The sequence below is a fragment of the Heterocephalus glaber genome, unplaced genomic scaffold (assembly GCF_053883595.1).
Source record: "Heterocephalus glaber isolate CG9 unplaced genomic scaffold, H.glaber_assembly_v1.0 deba00001531, whole genome shotgun sequence".
In the NCBI taxonomy this organism is placed as follows: Eukaryota; Metazoa; Chordata; class Mammalia; order Rodentia; family Bathyergidae; genus Heterocephalus; species Heterocephalus glaber.
Window position 1 is genome coordinate 15,518,451 of NW_028258329.1, and position 27,906 is coordinate 15,546,356.

At 37.6% G+C, this 27,906-nt stretch overlaps 1 protein-coding gene and 1 pseudogene across 2 annotated transcripts in view; one reads left to right on the forward strand and one right to left on the reverse strand.

Annotated features, from left to right (window-relative positions):
* Agbl1 (AGBL carboxypeptidase 1) overlaps positions 1-27,906 on the forward strand; it is an 832,602-nt gene that overhangs the window by 73,459 nt on the left and 731,237 nt on the right. For both annotated transcript variants that reach the window (XM_087188360.1, XM_021264792.2), the window contains exon 5: positions 1,482-1,575. In XM_087188360.1, coding sequence (XP_087044486.1) covers positions 1,482-1,575 — 94 coding nt within the window. The remainder of the gene's footprint in view (positions 1-1,481; positions 1,576-27,906) is intronic.
* LOC147824879 (U6 spliceosomal RNA) lies at positions 5,531-5,631 on the reverse strand (annotated as a pseudogene).

A 27,906-nucleotide genomic window follows, 5' to 3' on the forward strand; every position in this document is an offset into this window, starting at 1 on the left:
CTGTCTATACAGGGATTTTACCGATGAGAGGCAAACAGAGTTCAAGAAGCCTGTGGATTTCTGTCTCTTTGGTGAATTGTTAGTCACTGCTGACTGTTCCAGTAAGCTTTCTGAACAGCTCCTATCTTCAGAGGAGTTGGCTGGAACTGTAATGGGCCTAAGATAGACAATGAGCCCTTTTTTAGCAGTGCCCAGATGGCCGATGGGGATGTTTACAGAGTGCCAGTGCCCAACCTTGGATAGCCATCCAGGAAAGGTGAACTCAGTGAAGATATCTTATTGTCATCTTCTCTCAGTTCCAAATATAAAGTCTTCCATGTGAGAATTTGTGCTCTTAAAATGATCCCCTCCTTAACTCTACTTAACATTGAAACTTTGTTAAATTATCTGCCAAGAGTTTGCTCTAGCATGTTTTCCTAATTTAGAAATAAGGACTGAGTCAGTTGCCACAAGAGTGGAAGATTGATGGGCATGACTAGAATGCCAAACCCCACATTTTGATACAGGAAATTACTGTGTGTACCCTCCTCGGGTGGGGCATATGCATAGAGGCTGATCCAGGAACATGTGCTCTTTGTAATGCCTAAGTCCGCAGCCTCAGTCTATCCGGAGGACTGTCCTGGGATGGATTATAGTACAGCCTCCAGATTTCCATTTAGCTTCCTTTTCCAAGGCTCAGAGCAAGCCAGTATAAGCTACCCTTGTTTCTCTCTTTGTGTCTTTAATACCTCTTACACCCACTCACTTTTCCCAGAGCGAGGCTGGCCCAAAGCACAGAGCCTTCCTAGGTTTTCTGTCTCAGAAAGGCCCGCACTGTGGAGGAAACAGTCACCTTGAAAGATAACACTCCTTCCTTCTTCCACTGAACGTTTTGCCCCCACTAGACTGTGGTTTCCTCTTGCTTCTTCTCTCTTTTTTTGCTACTGGGGATTGAACTCGGGACCTTGTGCTTGAGAGGCAGGCCCCAGAATCCTCTTGCTTTTTGATGTGACCCGAGCTTTTCTTAAAGTAAGCTGATCAAAGTGGACTATTGGGGATATTGGAAAGAAGTGAGGGCATTCTTAGAGATAAGAGTGGCCCTGAAGGTTTTATCTGGCAAGATATTCCTTAGAGATTTTTTCTATCATTCAGATCTACAACTTTATTTTTTATTACCATCCAATGGGCAAAAATAGGAATCTTTCCCAGAGGAGTTATCCCTGAGCTGGGCAACTGATTGCCCCTTTGGCTTTCTGACAGAGGCAAAGTCAAATCATTGCCTTGGCCATGGAAGATCTATGAAGTAAAGTTGAAGGGAACTTGCAACCAAGGTGGGAAAGAAAGGCAGGTAATTCTTAGATTGCCCCTTATAGTTATTTGTGTTGGTGTTTTATTTTTAGTGGAATATGATAATCCTCTTAAAGTTTTAAAGAAGTTGGTCCAAGTTTTATTAACCCATCCACTTGTGGCAACTACAACTGCTGTGCTTTTGTTTTTCTCAGTCAAAACAGGAGCCATGTTGGGGATTAATGGAGCGATGGAGCTGCTTTTCAAGGTCATTACTCCTTATACCCGAAAGCGCACACAAACAATCAGGTACAGTCACCTTCATAGTACTTCTACTTCTTTGTAACAGATAGGGAGATGAGATGAGCCCACATGTTTTCATGATATTTCCAGTCTGGTCTGGTGATGACTTCCCTCTTGTTGATATGGCACAATGACTGCATCTCATCTCTGCTTTCATCCATACCCACCCATAAGTCATTTCCTCTCATCTTCATAACGACCCCAAATGAGTGCATTATTATCCTCATTTTCAGATGAGGAAGCTAAAATATGGTGAAGACTTTATCCAAGGTCACACTGCTTGGAAATGGCAGAGTTGAGATTTGAATCCAGATCTCCTAGATTCAACATTCCAGGGTTTTTTATTTGTTTGTTATTTGGAGCCTTCAGGTATATTCTTTCCTTACAACAGTTAATGAGACAGTCTAGAAGTGACAGTGTCACCAAAGAATCAGCCAGTTAAACTTCTCGTATGAGTTCTGGGACTTATAATAGTCCATCATGGGTTGAATGGAGGTCTTGATATGTATTTTTATGACTGGGAAATGAAACAGCCTATTCTCTCTGCTTCTGCTTGCTAGAGTAGAGTGAATCATCAAGTTAAAAAGGGAGATGGTTACACATAAAGGCTTTAGAGATATTCAGAACCATTAAGATCCATCATTTGTGGGAGTGACTCAGTGAGGACCTTGAAAGAATATTAGAAGAAATTCAGCCAATTTCTAAGCTATATGAGGTCATTTGGCAAGCAGCATTTCTATGCCCAGCCCTGATATTCTCTGTGTCCCAGCATCCATCTTAGGCTCATATTCCACCTGATTATTTTTCTCTTGGGTCAGTGCAGTTATGCCATTATCATCCATTCTCACCTGCAGCTTTCTACACCAGTGTTTCCTGGGGTGAAATACATTACATCTCAGCCAAAAATAAATTCCCAAATAAATTGAGAAGTCCTGGGATAAACAAAATTAGGTAGGTTTCTTTTACCATCAAACTCTGCGGGGCCTTTTATGAGACTAACATATTAAGAATATATAAGGTGATCATGTTCCAAATCTTATTTGCCTGGGGGACTACTTATTTTAGAGACCACTTTTTTTTGAGAAGTTTAAATATTTCATTTTAGAAATCTCTCCTCTAAGGTACAAATTTATTACAAAATAGAATTCAGCTAAATCTCACAAAAGACCTCATCTACTAGGTATAAAACTTCAGGGTAACAAATAAAGGGACAAAAACTCACAAACCTTTATTTTTCTCTAGTTATACTTTATTTTTTGTCTTAAATTTATACTTATATCAAAAATATAAATTGATGTTTCAACAGAATGTAAGTCAGATTAGTGATTCTTTGGTTCATTGGGTGTTTTCCCTTCTCTACCCCTCTTCCCAGGGCACACTTATGTTCTAAGAAGCTATGGTGGTTCTAAATATTGATTCAAAAGCACAGTTTGTTCTTAATCATCTTGTGTCTATTTGGATAAGACTTGGATATGTCTCATTTTTATCATGGTGTACAGGCTTTTGTTGCTGACATTTTCAGTCCCGACATGTCTTTTGGTAACAACTCAATGAACTTCGTATTTCTGTACTATTCCTAAGACTTCTTCTAATCTGATGCTGTCATAATGCAGATGTTCAGAAGCTCAAGAATATCTGGTCTCTTTGTTACATTTTATGAAAATCTATATGATGTTTACTGGGCTCATTCCTATATTAGTCTCATTCAGTTATCTCCTTTTTATTACTTGGGTACCATGTTGTTTGGATGGTTTCACTAGAAAGCCCTACCTGGCTCACCTTGGGTATCAAGTTAGTAGGCCCCTTTTTTTCTTGGATTTTGATAATTTTGATTATCTTCCCCTTTCAGGTTAAGTGTGGAGGAACAAAGCAACAAAGCACATGACTTTTCTTCTCAGAGACTCCCACAAGTTATCGTCTCCATCGTTTTCTTTTCTTTCTACAAAGGGAGTCAAATTCAGGCACAGATCTAATCAAGGTGGCACAGAAAAATGGGAGAGAATGCTAGGGAATCCCGGGAGTGGATTGCTTCCCACAAGAAAAGGAACCTTCCAGAGTCTTCAGGTGTATTTCTGCATGGCCAGTTTGTCTTGTAAACTTTGGGCAAGATAATTCTCCTTCTTTAGTCAAATGCCAAATTAAAACCAAACCTTCATAGAGGAAAGGACTTTTCACCAACCACTTCAACATAGCCATCATCACCATGGTATTTATTACCCAGAACAGGTACCCAGAACTGGGCTAAGCTCTTAGCACGCATTCTCTCATTTGAGCCTCTGCTCTCCTCTGTGAGTTAGGTGATATTACTTGTTCCCAAATTTACGGGAAAAAAATTGAAGCTGAGAGAAGTTTAAGTAACCTGCTGCGATTTAAGTGAAAGAGCTAGGATTTAAACCCTGCCTGATACACAAACCTCAGCTTTTAAAGCACCACTAGAGTTTCTTACACAGTCTATTTCCAGCATTTTATTTCTAAAACCACCATATGTAAGACAATCATAAGCAGTTAAAGTTTGCTTAAATTTCTTTCACCGTCTAAATGGCTCATACCCATGGAACAATTTGCTTAATGATAGGGAATCTTTCTCCTCAGTTGAATGGCTATTTCCTCTCAAAGGCTAAATATCTATTCCCTCTGCCTTTGAATTCTTTCCCAAGCTACCTGTCTTCTACCTTACCCCTACTTCCCAACAGAAAGATAAGAACAAAGTTGTTGAATACAACTGCTGTTGGAGCCCCCTCTAGGCAATTCCCTGGACAGTCATTTAACTTTTCTTAACTGAACTTTAACATTTCTCAAAGCATGGTATCAAGTTTCACCCTTTGGTATTGTTGTGGGCATTAAAAAATAATATCTAAAGCTTTGTGAGCTTTGAAATGCTCAAGTATTATCACTCATCATTAATATAGATATTAGATAACTGGCTGCCTGACCCAGATCAGGTAGTAGAAGCTGCAGTAGAATATGGAGATGGGAACTTTCTGTCAGTTTCCATCTCTTCTCATAAGCCCGTGCTCCAGATAGTAATTAAGACGTACCCAAGTGAATTCTGCTCAACTTCACTGGGATGTCAGAATCTGTGGGCTTGAGGGGGTCTTCCAGAAAGAGGATGAAATAACACATCAAGGGATGTGAATAGCCTTATCATCCTCCAAATGCTCCCAAGTTATGAGAAAGTTATTCCAGAATGTCTTTGAAGGAGTGGATGCCCAATGTGATGTCTCTATGACTCCTCCCTCCCATGGAGATTAAACCTGCTCTACTTCTCTAGCATGAATCTAAAATTAGATGTGCAGCTGTCCTCCAATCTCCAGATAGTACTCAGAGTAAGATTTATGACAGAAGGTCTAACCCTATACCTATCAGAAAGGAAGGGCATGTGGCACCATGCCCCTAGTACTCTGAGACACTGTGCCAACCTTCACCCACTGGGGAGGCAGCAATTCCAGGCCTCCTTCATTTCCATGGTGCCCACCATGCTGGTGCACTTTTACCATCATGTGCTCATGGGGGTTTGTGTCTGTTCCTTTCCTTCAGTTCCCCTGTCCACTGATCAGGTCTGAGCAGCTGTGGTCACCCTTGGATTGCTATGACAGCCCTCTAACTGCTGTCCCTTGACTTCAAAGCTGTTAAGAGTATGTGTCAGATGGAGTCTTCTCTCCTCAATGGTTCTCTAGAACTTCATACTTGACACTGTATAGTGTGGGCCTGTTGTATTCTCTCCTCCCTCAATTTTATACTTCCAAAAGGTAGAAATCAGAGTGCGTTTATCTTGCTGTTCTCCATAGAGCCAGGTGCCTAGAATATGATAGACTCTTAATTAAATTCAAAGGAAATATTTTTTTTAAATTGGCACATAATAATTGTACATATTTATAGGCAACAATGTGATAATTTGATACATGTCTACAACGTGTAATGATCAGGTCAGGGTAATTGGCATTTCCATTTCCTAAAACTGGAACATTTTGTGAACTTTGTTTCATGTGTCATCATTTTGTGGAGGCCATTGCTAGTTTTCTCTATATCCTTCCAATTTTATTACACACGTTGCCAAAATGTGCACCAAAATACTTATTTTAATTAAAAATGTTTTTGGAGAGTTAATTATATACTGATTAGTAAAACCCAGCATTTACTGAGTAGGTACTGTACAAGGCACTTCATATTTATTATCTCTTTTTTCCTTGATCTGAAGATGGCTCCACATATGAGGTCGTGCAGTATCTAAATATTTCTAAAAAGTCAGCAGCTCCATGGAGAACTCTATGGTGCAAAGGACTGAGGTGTCTCTGGTAGAAAAGTCATTTAGGAACAGAAAAGCAGCAACCATAATTTGAACGGGCGCGAAGTTTTACTTACTGGAGGGAAGGAAAGCTTCAGGGTCTTTTGTCTTATTTAGAGTTGTCTGGGGAGCCAAAAGAGTGGCAGAAAGGAAAGATCTGAATGTGAAGGGTATGTGGGGGGAAGCATTCACAATAAAACCTTGCCTTCAATTTGAAATTGACTGTCTGTATTTGGTTTGTTAATTGGTTCAGCTGAGGCTTTAGACTTTTCTGGTTGTATTTTTCATAGCAATAGGGAGGAGAGAATGACACTGGGTCAAAGTGTGCCACCTCTTGCTAGCTTGCTCTACTGTGGACAGGCTTGTTTATCTGTATAAAGCTGTCTTTGAGCTGTCCACACTCATTAAGTAGGAAAATTTATTGAGGCAAAGACAGGTGACTTGACTGTGAATGACTTAACTTGTGACTTTAGAAGCACTGTGTTTGCTTTAGGTCTCAACACTCTCTGCTAGGACCTGTCCCCATGTTCCCTTGTATCCAGCATGGGTCTTTGTGTTTTGGCAATAATGGCCATTTCCACTGGCCATCCACTTAAACTTTCCCAAAGCATAGCCACATCCTCTCTGATTCTGTTGGATCCTCACACCATAATATTTAATCCAACTTTAAAGGTGGGTTATCAGATGTTATCAGTGTACAATTTCTCTTGGGACTTTAAACTCTGCTTGCCTTTCCCCCTAAATATCAAAGTCAATCAGAAATGAGTTGGATTTTCCTTGAAAAAGCTCATTGTTGAACTTCATTGTATTCTCTGATCTTTGCAGTACATTCAACTTGGGATATTCCACAGGCTGAGATGGTTCCTCCATCCCTCACCTGCATTGTCTCCAGAGCTTCCCCAGGAACTCAGAAAGTCAGGAAGTGTGTAGTTCAGGGCTGTCCTGGTCTCACTTTGACAGAGGATGGCATCTTTAATACCAACCCTCCATGTCCTCACAGGTAGCCAGCATGGTTTTCATGTGGTGATTTATCTCTCCAGGCTCTGGGGCTACTGGGCCCTAAACTGTGATGGACTTGTGGGGAAAAGAGGCTGTGTGCTCCAGAAAGCCTGGGCTTAAACACCATGGCAACATGAGGAAGTGGATGTGTTTGGTCTCTAGCTGACATCACAGGCAAATTGTTCAGCTCAGTCTCCATTGGCTGTCCCACCAGCTCTCTGTGCTTAGAATAGTGTTAGGTGATCATCTGCCTTCAGAGGTCTGATTTGCCAGGCCTCTCTGGCATTTGAGCTTTCCCTGAGTGAGGATTACTGGGCATTGCTTCATTGGCAGCTATTTATGGTGATTTCATCTTCAATTTATGAGATGGAAAAAATATCCTGCTCCTCTTCTCCTTCTCCCCAAATTACTGTCCTTTTCCAAAGCCAGGGTTCCTGGGATTTCTCTAAACATTACACCGTTCCACTTTATTTGATCATGGTAGCTGATAGATGAGTGAAGACTGCCAGAGCTAATGGTTTCTCTGTGATCATTAGAAATTGGGTAACTTAGCTACATTGTCACCATGACAGTGGCATCCATGTTACAAGAAACAGAGTTTTCTGTTTCTCAAAATAGTTACTGAATCCTTCCCTGAGTGTTCTTTTCCCCCAACCCCTATTAAGGGTGCTGTGATTCTCCCTTCAACAGCTAGACTCTGTGGTCTTCCAAGGTGCCGGTTTGCATTGGGGGTTCAGAAGCTGTGTGCTCCAGACCACCTGGAATAAAACACTTGGAAGAGAAATGATAGCAACAAAAATTCCACCCCAGCTTCATAAGTGGGGTTATTGGGAATGTGCACCATGAACTCAATTTAACTGACAAAGTGACTATGGCATCTGTAACTTGACTCCAAGCCTGTAGCTGATAGTTGAATGAATAGTTTCCAGTATGAATTAAACATTGGCAACTAGGCTTAATGTTTGAAATCCCCTTTATCTTTTTGAGAAGCCAAGGCTGTCTCTCTGATTAAGGCCAATTATTAATATTCAAATCATAGGACCTGAAGTTGGAAGGTTCCAAGGAGTCTTCTTCTATCCATCTATTTCATCTTAAAGTGGAGGTCACTGAAACCCACATGTCTTCAGTCACTTTCCTTATCACTGGGAGAAAATATCCAATACCCACAGCTTAAAGGAGGGAAGGTTTATTTTGGCTCATAGTTTTAGAAGTTTCAGTCCATATTTGGCAGGCCAGAACACAGAAGCAGCATGGTGGAAGGGTCTGGGCAAAAGAAAGCCACTCTTCTCATGGTGGCTAGGAAGCAGAGAGAGAAGTGAGGAGCTAGGAAGGGAGATATACCTCCTTCTAGGTCACTCCTCTAGGGACCCATTTCTGCCAACCAGAACTCACCTCTTTATAGCAAGTCAGCTATATCACCCCCATGATTCAGTCACCCCAAATCTCTGCCTATGAGCACATGAGGCCATTGTGGGACATTCTTGATCTAAGCCATAACAACAGAGAAGCTGAACCAAGTTCTCTATCATAACCTCACAACACTATCCATTACTGTAAGATGCCCTACTGCATAATGCAGAACAGATATGCCTTGGGTTTAGACTTTTGTTTGACAACATCCAATGTACTTGTCCAGTGGTAGGCATTGGAGAGTTTAAAACAACAAAAGGTGGGTCTTGTCCCCAACTTGCCAACAGTCTTTGCAACAATACAATGCTGTGTGATTGGAAGGTTCTCCATTCTGATCCCATCCTGGCCTTGTGAAATGGGCCAGCTTCCTGTCCTGCAGAAATGTCCTCACATTCCTTTTTCAGAAATGCCCTGAGAGCTGTGCAAGCAGGGTATGTGGTTGAAAATCTTCCTTGAAATGTACAAAGTATTCCTTTAGTGCCTGAGAAGGCCTTGGTCTGGCACTACCATCCAGAAAGGGGACTGAGTCCTTATTTCTTCTATTTGAGGTGCACCTGAATGAATTGACATGGACCAGATGTTGTGAGGAGGAGGAGGAGGAGCTCTAGAACTCACATGTCCTGAGATATTCTGGTCAGTCTTTGATATAGACAAAACTGAGAACACAGAACTCCCTGTAGTCCCAGCTCCCAGTCAAGGGCACAGTATATTTCTCAGAGGGTTAGGATATCAGCATTCCCTATTCTGTCTCCCCAGTACATGTTAAAGAGGCTGGATTCTTAAACCTAAGAGAAAGAGGATCCCCTTTTCTACTCATTTCCATTTGTGGTATCAAGGCTCTAACCGGGGGCTGATGTACTGAAAGTACAGGAGCATGGGGCTGGCAATATGGTTCAGTGGAAAAGTACTTCCCTAGCATGCCTGAGGCCTTAGGTTCAAACCTCAGTATGACTAAAATATATATATATATATATATATATATATATATATATATATATATATAAAATGAAAAATGAAAGTACAGGAACAATGTTCAACTCTCTGTCCTGTTCATAACATGGAGGTTCTGTGTCAGGGTAAAGCTTAGAAGACTAGAGGCTAGGCCTACCACTGTCCCACCATTAAGTTGGCCTGGCAAGCAGATCTTTCCCACGGCTGGTATGGTATTTTTGCCCTCAGAATGACGTGTGGTGGGGCAGTGAGAATAAGGAGTGATGTGCTGATATTGGATAGATGAAATGGTTTGCATAGGTGGAAAAGGCAAATCAAACCTTTCTGGATCCTACATATGTTGTGTGGCTTTCTGTGCACCACTTCCTTCTGGTGAGGTTCCTTTACAGAAATTATTTCCATCTTTATCTGCTGAAGTCTGAATTGCCTTGTAGAGTCCCTCCCCGCAAACAACCCCTTTTCTTCTAGAAAAGAGGCAGATTTTTAGCAACTTTCTCTTGGCATAGAAGTTAATCTCTGAGCACAGCCTGACTCAGCTAGGAGCTTTTACAAAGAAGTTTTTAATCTTCCTTTAAATCACACTTTCCTTGCAATATCGTAAATACCCACAAATAACCTTGAGAAGTGTTTGAAAAATTGGAAGGAAGCACAGAAACACTCTTATCAGGAGGCACACTCTTGACCTTCATCCTTTACTTGGAGGGAACTGGTCTTTCTGGTAGGCCATGACTACATTTTTAAAGGGTTGATTCCACACTTAGCCACAACAGATTAAAAAGCAAATGGGGGAAGTCCCTTCCTTGTGGGGCTGTGAATGGGTGTAATTTCTGGAGATGAGCTTGTTTAGCAAAGAAAAGCCAATTCAATTAGCTGGAAAGGAAAAGGCCCCAAGGAAACCATGATGCAGATGTATAGTCATTGAAAGCTAGCTGCTTTTAAGAGTGTAGGCAGAGATGGCAGGAAGAGGACAGGTTGAAGGCTTTCTGCTCAAATTCATTACAGTGCTATTTTTTGTTTGTTTCGTTTTGGTTCTGGGAATTGAACTTGGGTCCTTGAGCTTGCGCAGCAGGTGGCAAAACCACTGAGCTAAATCCCCGGCCCCAGTGCTATGTTAATATTAGATCTCTATGTGATTATTGGTTATAGTCAACTGAGTTAATGAGAAAAATGGCTAGAGAACAGTAGAGGTGGATTATTATTAAATTAGGTAGGAGTTTCTTTCAGATGGTGCATAATAGGTATTCATAAGTGCTAGTTATATTAATAAATATTATTTTGGTTTTCCTGAGATTCACTCTTTTAACTATTCATTTATTCACTCCGTAATATTGCATTTTTTGTTATTACAGAAATGTGTTAGCTTTGAGATGAAAAGATACAGTCCTTGTCCTTGAAGAGCTTATAGACACACACATACACATTGACATGTAAATGAATAAAATAAATGCTATCAGTGGAATATTCAAGATAGAGGATCTCAATCTACTCAGGAAGTGGCAGAGAGGAAGTCACTGGAAAGGCAATGTTTAGTTTGAAATAGGGAGGGGGTTTCCCAGATGCTAAATTTATAAAGGGAGGATCTTCGGTCAGAGGCACAGCAGCTGTGGACACACACACAGTAATTTAATGTATGGTTGGAATATGTTGCAAGGACACGAAGGCAGGAAGCTCATCCATATTGATTTGGAACACTCTGATACCTTGGGAGACAATAAAAGCATGGAAATATATAATTCACAGGAATAAAAAATTTGGTAAACTCATAAAAATATTCAACTTTCCAGTGATCAGGAGAAATACAACTTAGATCAAGACACCAATTTCACGAATCAGAGTATCAAGGATTTTGAAAGATGATAATATTTATTGTTGGTGTGCATTTAATAAGATGGGCACTTATGTGCTATTGGGGTTGTAGATGGATAAAACCATCCAAAAACAATAGAGTGAGATATACCGAGATAAGAAAAAAGTTCTTATATCTTACCTTAATATTTTTCACTTTTTGAATCTGTCCTACAAAATCATTGTGGAAAGTGCATGAAGATTTATATGCAAAAGTATCAATCACAGTGTTATTTATAATTGGAAATATAATCAATCAAACTTCAGTAACAGGGAATGCTTGGCAAAAGTGATATATTTATGCATCATATTATATAGCAGCACACAAAAAATAGACTAGGAATGATGTTTATCATGGGAAATACCTTATGTTAAAATATTGACTAGAAAAAATAAGGTTCAAAATTCATGTAAAAATATGCATGGAACTGCTTCAGGCCGACATGGAAAACCTGGTGTTAGATTTGTCTTTTCTCTTGAAAAAGACAGACTAAGGATGCAATATATGAAACAAAGTTTTTAAAGATATCTAGCAATAATGGATAGTGATTTTTGAAACATGAATCCTACAATTATTTTGATTTATTGTCTTAAGAATTTCTAGGTTGCAGTACCAGGGAGGTGGGGTGGGGAGGGACCCAGGTGCAGCCCAGCTGATTGCCCAGGTTAAGGAAACAGAATTGAGGATACAAGTGTGAGGTCTGGAGAGGTATAGAATTTATAGAGTATTGGAAGTAAAAGAGCTGAATTGTTAGAAGAGAAGAGAGGAGAGGAGAGGAGAGGAAAGGAGAGAAGGGAGAGGAGGGGAGGGAGGCCAGATATAATGAATTGTGGAGATTTTCAGAAATTCTCCCTCAAGTTTCTAGCTGGATTGACCTGTGCATGGTGATGGGCAAAAGACCCAAAGCCAGGTAAAGAAGACCTTAAGAGAATGGAGGGAACCGTGTCTTGCACACACATGGGAATAATGTTTGATTCTCTAAGGTGGACTGGAAAACCTCATGATTCATGAGGCATTGGGTTAGTACATAGAAGGGTCTTGACTCAGTAGTGAGCACTAGTTAGCTCTAGACTGACCTCTGTTCTGGTCCTAAGAATTGTTAAAAACAAGACATGGTAGGATGAGATTGTTGTAAAGTAACAAGTCAAAGCCTCTAAATACTTAGAATAATATAAAAATATTCCACACTCAACACAATAAAAATCACATCTAGAATCCACCAAAAAATTAGTAGGCATGCAAATAAACAGAAAAATACTACTCATACATTATTCAATGAAAACCAGTACAGAATTGATATAGATATAGAATTATCAAGCAAGAACATTAAAAATTATTCTAACTATATTCAGTATGTTCAAAAATTAAGTAAAGGCACAGAAGACATAAAAAAAGACCCAAATTTAACTTCTTGAAATAAGATCTACAGTGTGCAAGAGCTAAGTATACCAGATTGAGTTAAGGAAAATTAGCCATGTGAGAAGAATAGCTCAACATTGCTTCTCGGCCTTTTGGCTAAGATCAAGTGAAGAATAGCTAAACATGAAGATAAAGTAACAGGAAGTTTCCAAAGTGAAACACAGTGGAGAAGGATGAACAGGAAGAGAAGAGAAAATATGGGGCAACCTCAAGCATCCCAATATGCACATAATTAAAGACACTGGAGAAAGGAAAAAGAGGTGAGGACAGAAAAAATTTGTGTTTACAGGAACCAAGGTAGGAGTCCAACAGATTTCTGTTTGGAAACAATGTAAGGGAAAAAATGGTACAGCAGAATTTTTAACGTATGCCATTTCACACTCAATGCAAATAGCTTTCCTGATGGAATATAGATTTTTCAAACATAAAAAGTTAAAAGAATTTATCAACAGAAGACTCATAAAAAGAAATGCTAAAAGAAAACTTTAGGGAAAAGAAAAATGATATCAGTTGGAAAGATGTATCTGCTCAAAAGACTAAGTTGTGCCAGAAATAGTAAGCACTTGAGTAAATATATTTGATTTTTAGTTTATTATGTTAGTCTCTTCGAAAGATAAGTAAAAAAATCACAAATTTAGTCTGGAAGATACATCCCTTGTGAAGTTAAGATATAAAATAATAAAGGCATAAAGGGCAGGCGGAATGAAGCAAAAGCTTTCTCTTGTAATTTTCTCATGTATGAGATGGTATAACCCTCAAAACTGGGTTGTGATGAATTAAAATGTGTACTAAAGCAGCCACTAAAATGAGTAAGGGAAGAGTACAGCTAATAAGTCAACACAATAAATGGAACAAAAACATGCAATTCATCCAAAAGAAGTTAGAAAAGAAGAAAAGATTATTGAGGAACAGATATTACAAATAGATAATAAATAGTTGAGATGATAAACTTCACCCGTGTCCATCAGATGTAAAAAGTTTAAGTACTCCATTTAAATGACAGTGACTACCATATCAGTAAACAAACAACAACCATCTATATGATGCATACAAGAAATACAGTTTAAATATAAAGAAACAAGTAGGTCAAAAGTAAAAAGATGTGCCAAGCTAATACTAATCAAAAGCTAGACTATCTTACTAATATTAGCAAAGAATATTGCCAAGAGTACAGAAAGTAATTTCATAATGATAAAGGGTCAGTTTATCCAGAAGACAAAGAGCTCTGTTTAGGCATCTAATAACAAAGCTTCAAACTAATCAAAGTAAATCTGATACAAGTACCAGGAGAAATAAATATACCCATGATTATAGCTGGAGATTTTTAATAATCCTTTTTCAATAATTGATAGAATAATCAGAGGGAAAATCAGTAAGGATATAGAAGATTTAAATAACATTATCAAGCATAATGATGTAATTAATATTCATAGAATACCCTTTGGCAAAAGAATATGAATTTTTTTCAAGAGCACATTAAATACTTGCTAAGATAAAGAATATTATGGGCCATAAAACCAGTCATGATGAATTTTTAATAATTCAGGTGATATAAAGTGTGTTCTTAGACCACAGTGGAATTAAATCATAAATCAACAACGGAAAGGTTTCTGAAAGAACCCCCCAAATTTTGGAAATTAAATCAACAACAAACAAAATAAGAGAAAAATAGATTTAATCAAAAGCTGATTCTGCCAGATGTGGTAGTGCTAGCTACTTGTGGGTCTGAGCAGAAGGATCTCAGTTTTGAGGCCAGCTTGGGCAATTTAGCCAGTAAATAAAAAGAGATTAGAGTATAACTACATGATAGAGCACTTGCCCATCATGTTTGAAGCCCTGAGTTCAACCCCTAGTACCACAATCACCCCCCCCCAAAAAAAGGCTGATTCTTTTAGATAAATAAAATTTCTAAAATCCCTGTTTTGACTGACAAGGAATAAAGAGAAGGCATAAATTACTAGGAATGAGAGAGAAAATTGCTAAAGTCTTATGGATATACAAAGAATCATTAAGAAATATTATTATCAACTGTGCCAGTGAATTTGACAACTTATTTGAAGTGAAAAATTCTTTGATGGATTTAACTGTCAAAGTTCACTCAGGAAGAAAAAGGCAACCTAAACAGCCCCATAAAGGAAAGCCCGGGATTAGATGGCTTCACTAGCAAATTCTATCAAATATTTAAAGACTAAGTAATTTTATATAAACTCTTACAAAAAATTAAAAAGAAGTGCTCCAAGTTTATTCTAGGAAGCCAGCATTATCCTGATACCAAAAGCAAGCAAAGACTTTACCAGGAAGGAAAACTACCAACTAAAATCTCTTATGAACAGAGATGCAAATATTCTTAATTCAGTTTTAGCAAATTGATATCAACAATGTATTTAAAGATGAAGACAAAGTGGGATTTATCCCAGGAATACAAGATTCCTTTAACATGAAAATTTCATTAGATAAAATTATCATAAAAAATTGATGTGTGACCGGGGATTTAGCTCAGTGGTTCTGGCGCAAGCTCAAGGTCCTGAGTTCAATTCCCAGTACCAAAAAAATTCATATGTCTATCAACAGATGAGTGGATAAATAAAATGTATTTATACACAGTGGAGTACCACTCTGCCATAAAAAGAATAAACTTGAATCATATGTAGGAAAATGGGTGCACCATAAATCCATAATGTCAAGTGAAATAAATCAGGCATACAAGCTTAAAAATAATATAGTTTCTCTTATATGAAAAACCCAAAGTATAAATAAATCACAGGGCAAAATAAAAAAATCAACATTAGGAAATTGGGAGCTAGATCTTTAGCAGATAGAAAGGTTACTAAGAAATGAAGGGAGGGAGAAGAGGTATGGGAAGGGGACATAAAAAGAAATAAAATGTGTCATGTGCATGTACCAACTATCCACAATGCATGTATTCATGATGTACTGCAAATATGCACTAACAAAATAAAATTTAAAAAACTCAGCAACATAGAATTATCTCAGTAAACCCATAAAAAACATTTGACAAAATCCACTGTTTACTGATAAATATTCAACACATTTGAAATAGAAAGGAAATTTCTCAATAAATCACATCTATGAAAAAACCATCCAGTTAAATCATACTCCATTGATGAAAAACTAAATTCTTCTGCACTGAGATCAGAAGCAAACTTAGAATATATACTTTCTCTAATTCTCAAGATTCTGGTCACTGATATTAGGCAGGAAAAATAAAAGACAACAAAATGGGTAAAAAAGATGTCAAACTCTATCTGGAGATAATTGTCTATGCAGAAATGCTGATGGAATCTACAAACATAAAGCCTGCAAGAATAAGTAAGTTAGTGTACCAAGGTTCCAGGATACAAGATTAATATACAAAGGAAGATCATATTCTTACATAGTACAGCAAACTATTGGAAAATAAAAATTAAAAATACAGTTTATAAAAGCATTAAATATATGAATGCTTAAGGATAAGTCTGACAAAAGTTGCAAAAGACCTATAAAATGCAAAATATGTAACATTGCCGAAGCAAATTATATAAAGACTAAGTAGAGATAGAGTTCATGGCTGAGAAAACTCAATATTGTTAAAATGTCAATTTTCCTTAAATTGATCTATAGATTTAATGCTTCAATGCATTCTCAGTCAAAATTGTGAGGGCCTTTTTGGGGGGCAGAATCTATAAATTGGTTTAGAAATTCATTTGGACTTGTAAGTATAAGTGATCTTCCTGCCTCAACTTCACCACGTAGCTGGGATTACAGGTGTAAGGCACCAAGCCTGGCTCTTGGATTGTATTTTTGGATAAAGAGTGAGGTAGAAATCCAACTCTAATATTTTTCCATGTTGCTAGCCAATTATCTCAAAACCCTTTTTCTCTCTAAATTGGTACTGTCACTTTTGTCTTATACTAAATAATCATATTTAGTACTATTTCTGAAGTCTCAGTTCTTTATTGATCTTTATCTTACCATGGATCAATACCAAATTGTTTTAATATATGCTTTTTGTTTATTAGTATTTTATGTTTATCAACATCTATCTTTCTAAATATGATCCAATTTTTAATGCTTCAGGCACAGAAATGAATGTATATGTGCTAGGATACAACAACAACAACAAAAAGAATTTCATTTGAAAATAAAAATATTTAGAATAGCTGAAGCAGTTTTGCAAAAGAAGATCAAAGTTGGAGGAGTAACCTAATTTCAAGACGTATTATAAACATGCAGTAGTCAAGACAGTAATGTTAAGACTGACTAATAGATTAATGGATTAGAAAAGACAGTTCAGAAACACCCACACATATGTGGACAATTAATTTTTGCATAGGTCAGTTCAATAGAGAAGCAATTGCTCAATAGATGGTACTTGGAAAACTGGAAATTCATGTGCAAAAGATAAATTTCAGCTTATACTTTATGCCATAAGATTAACATGAAATGGGTAACAAACATAAATGTGCATCCTATAGTTACAAAATTTCTGGAAGAAAATATAAGGGAAAACCTTTGTGACTTTGGGTAAGCAAAACATCCTAAGCACAGTATATAAAACAAGAAATCTATAAATTGTACTTTGTCAATATTGAAAACTTCTGAACCACAGAAAGACCTATTAAGACAATGAAAATACATGCCATAGGCTCAGGGACAATATTAGTCAATAATGCATCTCATAAAGGAGCTTTATCTTGAATACATAAAGCATTTAAAATTAAATAATAAGAAAACAATCCACTTAAAAGAGTTGAATAGATATGTCACTAAAGGAGATATAGACATGGTAAATATGCATATAAAATATGATCAATGTGATAATTTATTTTATAATATGAAAATTAAAACTAAATGGAAATGGTTGCAGTATTATGTATGCTAAAATTTATTTGGCTCGAGATACATGCATTGAACCTAAAACATTATCATTGATAAGCAGATTGGGCAGTTGTTCATTCAGAAAGGAATTGAAGAGGAGTCTGGACAGATGAAATAGATTTAACTCTTTAGTGTGAAGGATGAAGAATGAAGAGATTGCAACAGAGGAGTGTTATCTGAACAGAGAAAGAAGCAAAGCGTTAGGATATACATAGAAACAAGAAACAGACTGCTTGGGTTGAGAAAATAAATAGTTGGGTATTAATATAAGGCAAAGCTAGAGGTGAATGATAACAGGAGAGAAAAATCATGAACCAATCCGTATCTTATATGTTATCTTCTTTCTATTTTCCTTTCCTACCCTTCCCTTCTCTTTTTCAACTTAGCTTTTTTCTTTTATTTCACATTTTAGGCAAATTTCTTGTGTTTGTTTTTAACCTGAAGAATTCAGTTTGCCTCTACATCCTGTCTGCTGTTGCTTGCCTCCAACAAAGTATCAGACTCATAACTATATATTTCACGTATATATTCAATTTGTTATATTTAGGTTTATGGCCTCATGACAGTGTGCTTTTGTGTCATTAGCATAAATGTCCTCCAGAATATTCCTAAGCATGCAAATTAGGCATTTTGGGAATTAATCTCCTTTTTCTAAGTTACATTTACTTTGCTTCAAATGGAGTTACCCATTGAGTGTTAAAAAGTTGATTAACTCCTTTTTGTGAACTGAAGAATAGTTTTCTTTGCTATTTCAGCCTTACAGAGGCAACTCTGGTTTTTTTTTTTTGGTACTGGGGATCAAACTCAGAACCTTGTGCTGCCAAGGCAGGCACCAGAACCACTGAGCTAAATCCCTGGCTCTGTTTTCTTTCAGTATTAATTTGTAATTAGAAACAGTTCTGTTGGATTATGTTGGACATTGGAACAGGTTTCTACGTAGATATTTTGTAGCAGGATCTTCAGGGGTCAATTTAAAGGAAGACAAAAGGAGACCCTCATAGTTACTATTTTATCAGCTTGCATGTGGCATCCTGGAGAAGGAATATAGAAATAAATGTATAGCCATAGCAACAGATTTGCTATTTTTTCAGCATCCCTGATATGATGCTACCCATCAGAACTAATTCTCTGGAGTCTCAGATGCAGGTGTATGAAAGGGGAAGGTTATGCTTGTCCTGAAGGTTCTCACATCATTTCACCCTGAGTTCTCATTTCTCTGAGGTAAAATGTTTGCCCAAGTGTTTATTAGGGCCTCTGCTCTGCCTCTGTGACTAGAGATTCTCCTAAACATTTTTCTTTGGGATATCCCATTCTATTTCTCAGTGCTGCTAACATTTTTGAAGTTTGAATATTTCTGCAATATGTTGGGATGAACTATTTTAGACACTGTGACATACCAATAAGTTAAAAATATTTTAGGATCTTCAAATGTTTTATGCAGATGGGAAAGTATAGGGTGCTCAACCCAAATCTGCCTTGATAAATAGATGGTGAATCCAAACTAGATTGATTTCCTACTACACAAGAAGTAGGTAGAAGAGCTCAAGTAAGATTCCAGGTCTCTTGTCTTACCAGGTAGTTCATTTCTGCTACACCATTCTGTCGAATGGTAGGTTTCTTCCCCTCAGTATTATTTAAAAACAAATAATTAAATGGCTAGGATAAAACATGTGCAGTGGACAGTTTTACTAGAGCCCAAGGGCTCTAAAGAGGAAAGAGGCAGCCTCAAGCCTCTGTATTGGTGAAGTTGAAATAATTGATCTTTGAAAATGACCCACCCTAATCACAGTAATCATCACACATAATAAAATCTTATTTTCTATGACATGTTTCAGGTCAAATGAATCCCTCCAAAATGCTTTTCAGAGTTAATATCAAGATCCCCCAATTATAGGATGCCATTATGGAGTTAAATAATACAGTTGCAGAACTGAAATTTAAAACGGGAAGAGAAAAAGCAGAAAATGATCGGGAAATAGTAATAGTGGAAAGCAATGTTTCTGAAACAAGATCAGGAGTCAGTGAGGCAAAGAAACATGAAAGGCTGTTCCAGATGGCACCAAGCCACTAACCCTGAGCATGTGTAACCCACCATCATCTCTTGGTAACCATGGGTCTTATGGCTCCAGATTGCCACATCCGCAAGCTGGCACATTTCCTTAAGATGAGTGTTATCACGTCTTATTTATAAACATGCTCTTTCCAAAAAACTCCAACAAAATACCTTTTAAGGATTTCAATTTGCTATTTTTTCTTTCTGTTTTCTGGAGAATTCAAATACTAACTTCTTAAGTTTTATTTCCGAAGAGAAGAAATATTCACTCCAAGTAGTGATATTCTATTAGTGTTCTTTTTCTGATCAGAGTTGCTGGCAAAGGCTGAAGTGAGTTCCTTGACCAATTGGTCATAGGGTCAGTAATGACTGTTTCTTTTAAGGCTCAAAGTTTGGGAGGCAACTGTTCAGAGACTTGATTTTCCATGAAATGTTATACACACTTTAATCTTGTATTTTAAAAATTTGTTTCAAAAGGGCAAATAGCTAACAAAATGGAGTTCCAAAATCATGTCTGGTTTCTCAAAAAGGTGATGCTAAAATAAAAAAAATTTTTTTCTGACTCTGAAACTTATCCTGTAAGGAATGGTTGTAGAGTGGTGCCTCGTGGCAAGAACTGGTTTATTAGTGTCTTGGTCTTGAAAAATTGAATTTACTTAGACATTTGGAAGATGGCACATTTGTCATGCCCCACGATGGGTTTAAAAATATCAGACATTCCAACATAAATCTTTGGCCTTTATGTTATGGTCAATAAAAGGAAAAATGGAGGGACATTAATGACACTATAAAGATTGATCTATTTGCTACTGATACCCCAGGCTTTCCAAGCCACCATTTCAAGTGTAGTGTTAAGTGTGAGGGCAAGCTTGCCATGGACAGTCAAAATGTTTGTGGTGAGAATGATATTTTATTCTCAAAGGCCATCTGACATCGTACTATGTAGTCACTACAAGGGCCTTGCATAAGAAAGTCTCACAGCGGGTATCAGTACTACAGACTTTCAAAAACTTGAATCATCAGTCATAAGAAAAGTGGAACATTAGTTAGGCTCCCAAGATATGACAGCAGTTTTCCTGTACATTATATTATTTAATTTTTACAGTATCACTGTGAGGTTGGCATTTGTGGCAACATTTTACAAATGAGGAATTATAATCTGGAGATATTTAGCAGCATGTCGAAAGTCATGCCAGGATGAAGATTCAAGTTAAAGTATCTGACTTGAAGTACTATACTCTTTTTATTGAATAGTGCAAACAGGTTGTGCTTATGTGTATCTAATTTGAGGATCACTAATCTATTACCAGTACGAATGCTATTTCAAATACTTGTAAAGCTAAAAGACTTGCATTTGCATCTTCCTTTGTGCTTCTAAACAAAAGTATCCAAACTGTTGCAAACTCACACATACATCCACATCTACATATCAGTCAGCAAGATCTTAGGTAGGATTAACAATAAAAAAAGGGTATGGAGGAAAGAAAGACATTGCTATACATGTTTGAAGCCTGATTTCTTCAACACCTTTTCTAAAAACTGGGAGATCCTTTTTTCTTGTTTGCAAATGAATCCTTACACGGAACTCCAAAAGCCAATATAGATAATAAAAGCTACCCTGTTGGAAGGAGTAGTTGACAATCTGCCTTTGCCCTTTTGCTGAGACATCTCTACCTAATCAAATTCTCTGGGACTCTGAGACTTGAATGAACAATATTGAAAGCCCTCTGATATATTAAAAATAATATTACATTAGAAGTCATGAATTTGGATTCATGCATTGAGTTCCATTTTCAAGATAATTTCTTGATGATGCTGACCCTCAATTTCCACATTTCAGAAATAAGTGCAATAATCTTTGTCCTATGGGGCTGTTACAAGATTTGAATGGGACGAGGCATTAAAAGAGCCCCGAACAATGGATTAAATTTAGTAAGTCTCAATAAATAATATTACATTTCATTCCTCATTCTAAATTCCTCAAAGACTTTCTTTAAAATTGTCAGAATTATATGCAGTTCATATGTGACTAAAACTTTCACTGCTCAACAAGTGCCGTCCTGCAAGGCATAGTCAATCTTGTCTTCTGGTTTTCAAATGCACTCATGTTGCCATTATTTCCAATGGTGGGGATCATGTCCAGAGTCTCCCATGTACTAGACAAGCACACTGCCATTGAGTTACACCCCAGGCCCAGATTGCCATTTGTATTTACCATTTCCCCATTTGCTCCAAAAGCGACTGTATTTTAGATTGCACCAGCTCCCTGTCACTTCAACTGGAAATAAAGGGTCATCCATATGCCAGAAGCCTTATGGCATTTCTAATAAAGAGAATACTGCTGAGTCCAGATTGAGGGAAAGATGCAAGGTCCATCTCACCATCCCCATCTTCAGTCCACTAATGTGGGAAGAGAGCTGTTAAAATGAAAGGAGATAAAGGACAGATGGAGATGAAATATTTTTAAAAAAATTATTAATGGTGAAATTTAAGTCACCCCAAAACTGGAGAACTGAGATAGATTGGTAGAATGGAAATTGGTGATAATAAACTCGTCTTATGTGTGGGAGGAATCAATAATTACATTTTAAAAATGTGTTGCAAGTTTCATATTTTCTTTTTAAAAAAGTAATACATATATAATGAATATTTTCTGTAATTCTCCTCTCCTGAGATAACTTCTCTGAATAGTTTCTTGTAATGCTTTCAGATTATTTTATGCATACACCAACATGCACATATTTGTAATATATATTATTACTCCTATTATTTCACAAAAACAGCTCCTAAAACTATTATTATTGTACTGCACTTTTTATTTAATGATACATTCTAAGTACTTTCAGAATGAGGTAATAAACATCTCTTGCTGTCTTTTTAAAAAAAAGTTGAGGTAAAATTCTCATAACATAAAATTAACCATTTTAAAGTGTGCAATTTTGTGGCATTTACTATATTCTCAAACCCACCTCTATCTAGTTTGGAAATGTTCTCATCACCTCAAAAAGAAAACACCATAACGAGTAAGCAGTTATTCCGACCCAAACTTTTCTGGCCCCTGGCAATTACAAATTTGGTTTCTGTCTGTTTACCTATGCTGAATATTTTATATAGGTGAAAACATTTAGCATGTGGCCTTTTTCTATCTAGCTCTTTTCAATTAACACACTCTTTTCATGGTTCATCCATACTGTTGCATGTATTAGCGTTTCATTTCTTCTTATGGCCGAAGGATATTTTTCATTGTATGTATATAACACACTTTGTGTGTCCGTTCAGCAGTTGAATTGATGAACATGGGTTATTTCTACCTTTTGACTATTGTGAGTAGTGTAGCTATGAATATAGGTGTACATGGATTTGTTTGGTGACCTGAGTCCAATACTTTCGGCTATATACCTAGGAGTGAAATTGTTGGGCTAACTTTTTGAAGAACCACCAAACTCTTTCCCACAGTAGTTGTACCCTGTCATATTGATCCCTAGAACTTTGTGAGGGTTCCATCCATTTCTTCACATCTTTGCCAACACTAGCTGTGTTCCGCTTTTTAAATTTAGTTATCCTAATCTATGTAAAGTACATTCCCATTATGGCTAACAGCGTTGAGCAGTTTTTCATGTACTTCCAGGTCTCTTTGTATATTGTCATTGTTTGGAAAAAGCTCTGTTCAATTTCTTTACCCATTTTTATGTAATTATGTTGTTTGTCTTTTTGTTATTGATCCTGCCACCCTTTTAAAATGGGTGTGAAGTATTCAGTGGTGGGCTCTATTTGTATTCCAGTCTAAAATCAAGACTTTTTTTCCATGAAAAAGAGGAATACATGCTGGGAGAATAAGCAACCAATGTTTCACACCAGTAGGAAAATGCATAAGACAAGATTCTCTGAGGAGCCCTAGGGCAAGTTTGTCATGACCCTGCAGAATAATAACTCTGTGGCTCAAACTCATAAGTTTTACCTAATATTTTTCTTTCCCTGAATGGGAAGTCATTACACATAGCTGCTGGAGAGAGGTGAGTGGAAGGGAAAAATGAACTCCCAGGGCTGATGATTTCTGTCAGGTTCCCTCTTTTTTAAGAGCCATGATCTCAAGCTCAAGGTTTTCCCCATGTGACTAGTATATCTTCTTACCCAGGTGAAATGAACTCTGTTAACAGATTTTTAAAATAGATCCCTAAAGAAAGGGGGACTAATCATCCCAGTTTGACTGTGACAATCCTGGTTTTGGCACTGAAAATCTCCTGTCCTAGGAAGTTCCACCATGAGATGTGAATAGCCTTGATTTCTACAAAGGCACGTAGGAAGTTTTGGGGCCAGGAGAGTACAAAATACAATACTGCAAACCTCAAAACAGGGGCTGAAAGCAATCATGTTTTTAGTGTCAAGTGTATATGACATAGATGGATTCATGGATAAATGGATACGATCTGAGGTTGCCACTGTGCCCTTTGACTGCTGATGTTGGCCACATGATTTGTGGTCTACAGCAGTAGGCTTCCCATCATTGCACTACTCTTTGTGATGTGATTTAAGTGTGCAACTTAAGTGCATAGTAAATATGAACACCAACAATCTATCTTTCTAAGTTTACTTTTAAATGTCATATTATGACTAGACTTTCTATGAGTTCATATCATAAAAGGAGAGTGATCACAATACCAATGCTAGCATCATTCAGACATCACTGAAAAAGAAAGCTCAGTGGCTGTATAATTTTAATGACAGATGGAAGGGCACAGACTACTGGATTAGAGTGGTAAATGAAAACCAAACGTACTGCACACTATGCAGAAATGAACAGCATTGTGGGAAAGCTGGAGAAAGCATGGGAAAGCACATGAGGCAACTGAATCTCACAGGTCTGGGATGAGACAGGCAAGTACTGGCAAGATAATTTAAAGCTTTCATCTCCCTAAGGGCACCAGTACTTGATGGGACACAGTGGTCACTGAAATAGTGTGAGCAGACTGCATGAATAAATACACCTTGATCATATTGTTTCTTGGAATATTCTGAGAAACCAAGTAAAGTTATATTTCCTGCTTCAGAGGTTGCAATTGAAATATCTAGCAGTTAAAAAAAGGGAAAATTTTGATAATTGATATGTTAGCCTCTCACATATTAGAGCCAATTCTATTGGTTTTTATTAGTAACCACACTTCCTGCTATGTGAAGTAATGTGGCAGGAATAAAATTTCCCCCACCTTTTAGATTTGAAAAATGGATCTTCAAGCCATCTTGATTTCTAAGATTTTCATAAAGCTACAAAAAGCATAAAACAAAAGATTTTTGATAATTTCATTCAAATATGAACTGGACTTTGCTAATCTATCTCTATATGTTTGGTGCATAAAATGAATGTAAAGTTTGACAAATTTTAGTTAGACTATAAATTTTGTAAATTTTGATAAATTCTAGTTAGTCTATACCTTTTTCTTTTTCTCAATAAAATGCAAATATTTTACTTGTTAAAAGTTCCACATACTCTATATAGGACACTGTACACACAAAAGGGTGTGATTTGTTTAATTATGGTATTGGGGATTTCTTAAGAGTTGTGGTCACGACAGGTCCCAGCACAGATGAGGCCTCTGGGTGGGTGTGTCATGGCTCCCAGCCCAGAGGAGGCTTCTAGGTCAGTGTGCAAAGGCTCCCAGCCAGGAGGAGGCCTCTGGGTAGGCGTGCTGTGGCTCCAAGCCTGGAGGAGGCTTCTGGGTAGGTGTGCCACAGCTCCCAGCACAGAGGAGGCCTCTGGGTTGATGTGCCATGGCTCCCAGCCTAGAGGAGGCTTCCAGGTCAGTGTACCACAGCTCTTAGCCAGGAGGAGGCTTCCAGGTACGTGTGCTGTGGCTCCCAGCCTGGAGGAGGCTTCTGGGTAAGTGTGACATGGCTCCCAGTCAGGATGAGGCTTCTGGGTAGGCATGCCACGGCTCCCTCCCAGCACAGAGGAGGTGAGCCACGTGGGCACCAGGAACACCTTCCCCACCACCACGACCCCACCCCCATAAAAATGAGAAGACACGTAAACAAGCCTCAGAACCAGACTTCCAGATCACCTACAGCAACCCCAAAGGGAAAGGAGATGGAACACTCTGATACTGAACCACCTGGACTCCCTGAACCAGCAAAGAAAGAGGATTTGGAAGTCAGAAATAACTTCACACATAACAGCAAAGATTGTGCCCATAGTGCAAGACATGATTAATGAATCTAGAGCGGATACAGATAAAAAAATAGAGGAGCTGAGGAACATGATGGAATCCTAACACAGGAAACAAATTGAATACATGAAACAGATACAAACAGATTTCCAGGAGATTAAAAACTCCATTGAAAGTCTATGCAGCAGAATGAGCCAATGTGAAGACAGAATTTCAGATATAGAAGATAAGATTGCAACTAGTGATCAGGAAAAGAAAAAATTCTTTAAAATTGTAAGGGACTATGAGGAATCAATCCAGCAGCTGCTAGATGATGCAAAGAAAAATAACATAAGACTGATTGGAGTCAAAGAAGAAACAGGAGAGAGTGCAGATGACATAAAAGCCTTGTTCACAGAAGTGTTGGCAGAAAACTTCTCAAGGAGGGGAAAAGAACTTGACATAAAGATAAGCAAGGCATATAGGACTCCAACTAGCCTTGATAAAAAAAAATCTACACAAAGGCATATAATTGTTAAGATTCCAGAAACCCAACAGAAGAACAAAATTCTACAAGCAGTTAGAGAAAAGAAACAAGTCACATACAAAGGAAAGCCCATTAGAATCACAGCAGACTTCTCAATGTAAGCCCTCAAGGCAAGAAGAGCTTGGAGTGATGTTTCAAGACCCAAAGGAAAACAACCTCCAACCCAGATTGATGTACCCTGCAAAACTATCTTTCAAAATTGATGGAGAAATAAGATACTTTCATGACAAAGAGCACCTTAGGAACTTTGTGAATACCAAACCAACACTCCAAAAAATTTTACACAAAATCCTATGAAAAGACAGCGAGGATCACAACCCCAGGAAGCCCAGCAGAATGAATCCACTGGGCATGACAAGAAAATAAATGCAAAGGGGGAGAGTCTAACAAAAAGAAAAAGTCAAGACAATGGTAACTCAATATGTATCAGTTATAACCATCAATGTTAATGGTCTCAATTCACCAATCAAAAGAAATAGACTGGCAGAATGGGTCAAGAAGCAAGATCCAACAATATGCTGCATATAAGAAACACACTTAATTTAAAAAGAAACTCATAGACTTAAAGTTAAAGGGTGGAAAACAATACTCCATGTGACAGGAACCCGAAACAAAGCAGGACTACCTATCCTCTTTACAGACCAAGTGGGTTTCAAACCCAGACTGATTAAGAGAGACAAAGAAGGATACTATATCCTTGTAAAGGGAACAATCCAAGAGGAAGAGATGACAATCATAAATATCTATGCACCAAACACTAGTGCACCCAAATATATAAAACAAATACTAATGGATATGAAAAACCATATAAGCACTAATGCAATAGTATTTGGGGACTTCAACACCCCACTGTCACAAATAGATAGATCAACTAGAAAAAAAACAAGCAAGGAAATACTAGAAGTCAATCAAACTCTTGAACAAATGAACTTAACAGATGTTTACAGAGTGTTTCACCCCACAAAATCTGAATACACATTCTTTTCAGCTGCACATGGGTCGTTCTCCAAAATAGACCATATACTCACTCATAGAACATATTTAGGTAAGTACAAAGGAATTGAAGTTATCCCCTGTATGTTATCAGACCATAGTGCGATGAAATTGGAGATCCAAAGCAAAAGAAATGCAAAATCTTCATAAACACCTGGAAATCGAACAACACACTTCTGAATAACCACTGCGTCACAGAGGAAATTAAAGAAGAAATCAGACAGGTTCTTCAATTAAATGACAATGGCAGTACAACATATTGGAATCTATGGGATACAATGAAAGCAGTCTTATGAGGGAAATTCACAGCAGTGAATACTCATATTAGGAAAACAGAGCAAGCCCAATTAAACAACCTGATGCTGAACCTCAAGCTTCTAGAAAGAGAAGAGCAGGACAAAACCAAAGCTCATACAAGGGAGGAAATTATAAAGATCAGGGCAGAAATCAACGCAATGGAGACTAAGAGAACGATACAAAAAATCAATGAAGCCAAGAGTTGGTTCTTAGAAAGAATCAACAAAATTGACAAACCCTTAGCCAACCTTATCAGAAAAAGGAAAGGAAAGGCCCAAATCCATGCAATTAGGAATGAAAAGGGTGAAATTACAAAAGACCCAGCAGAAATGCAGAGGATCATCAATACCTACTTCCAGAACCTATACGCCAATAAGATGGGCACCACAGAAGAAATGGACAGTTTCCTAGATACATATGAATTACCAAAGTTGAATGAAGAAGACCTAAAAATTCTAAACAACCCAATATCAATCAATGAAATTGAAAAAGTAATTAAAAACTTACCATCCAAGAAAA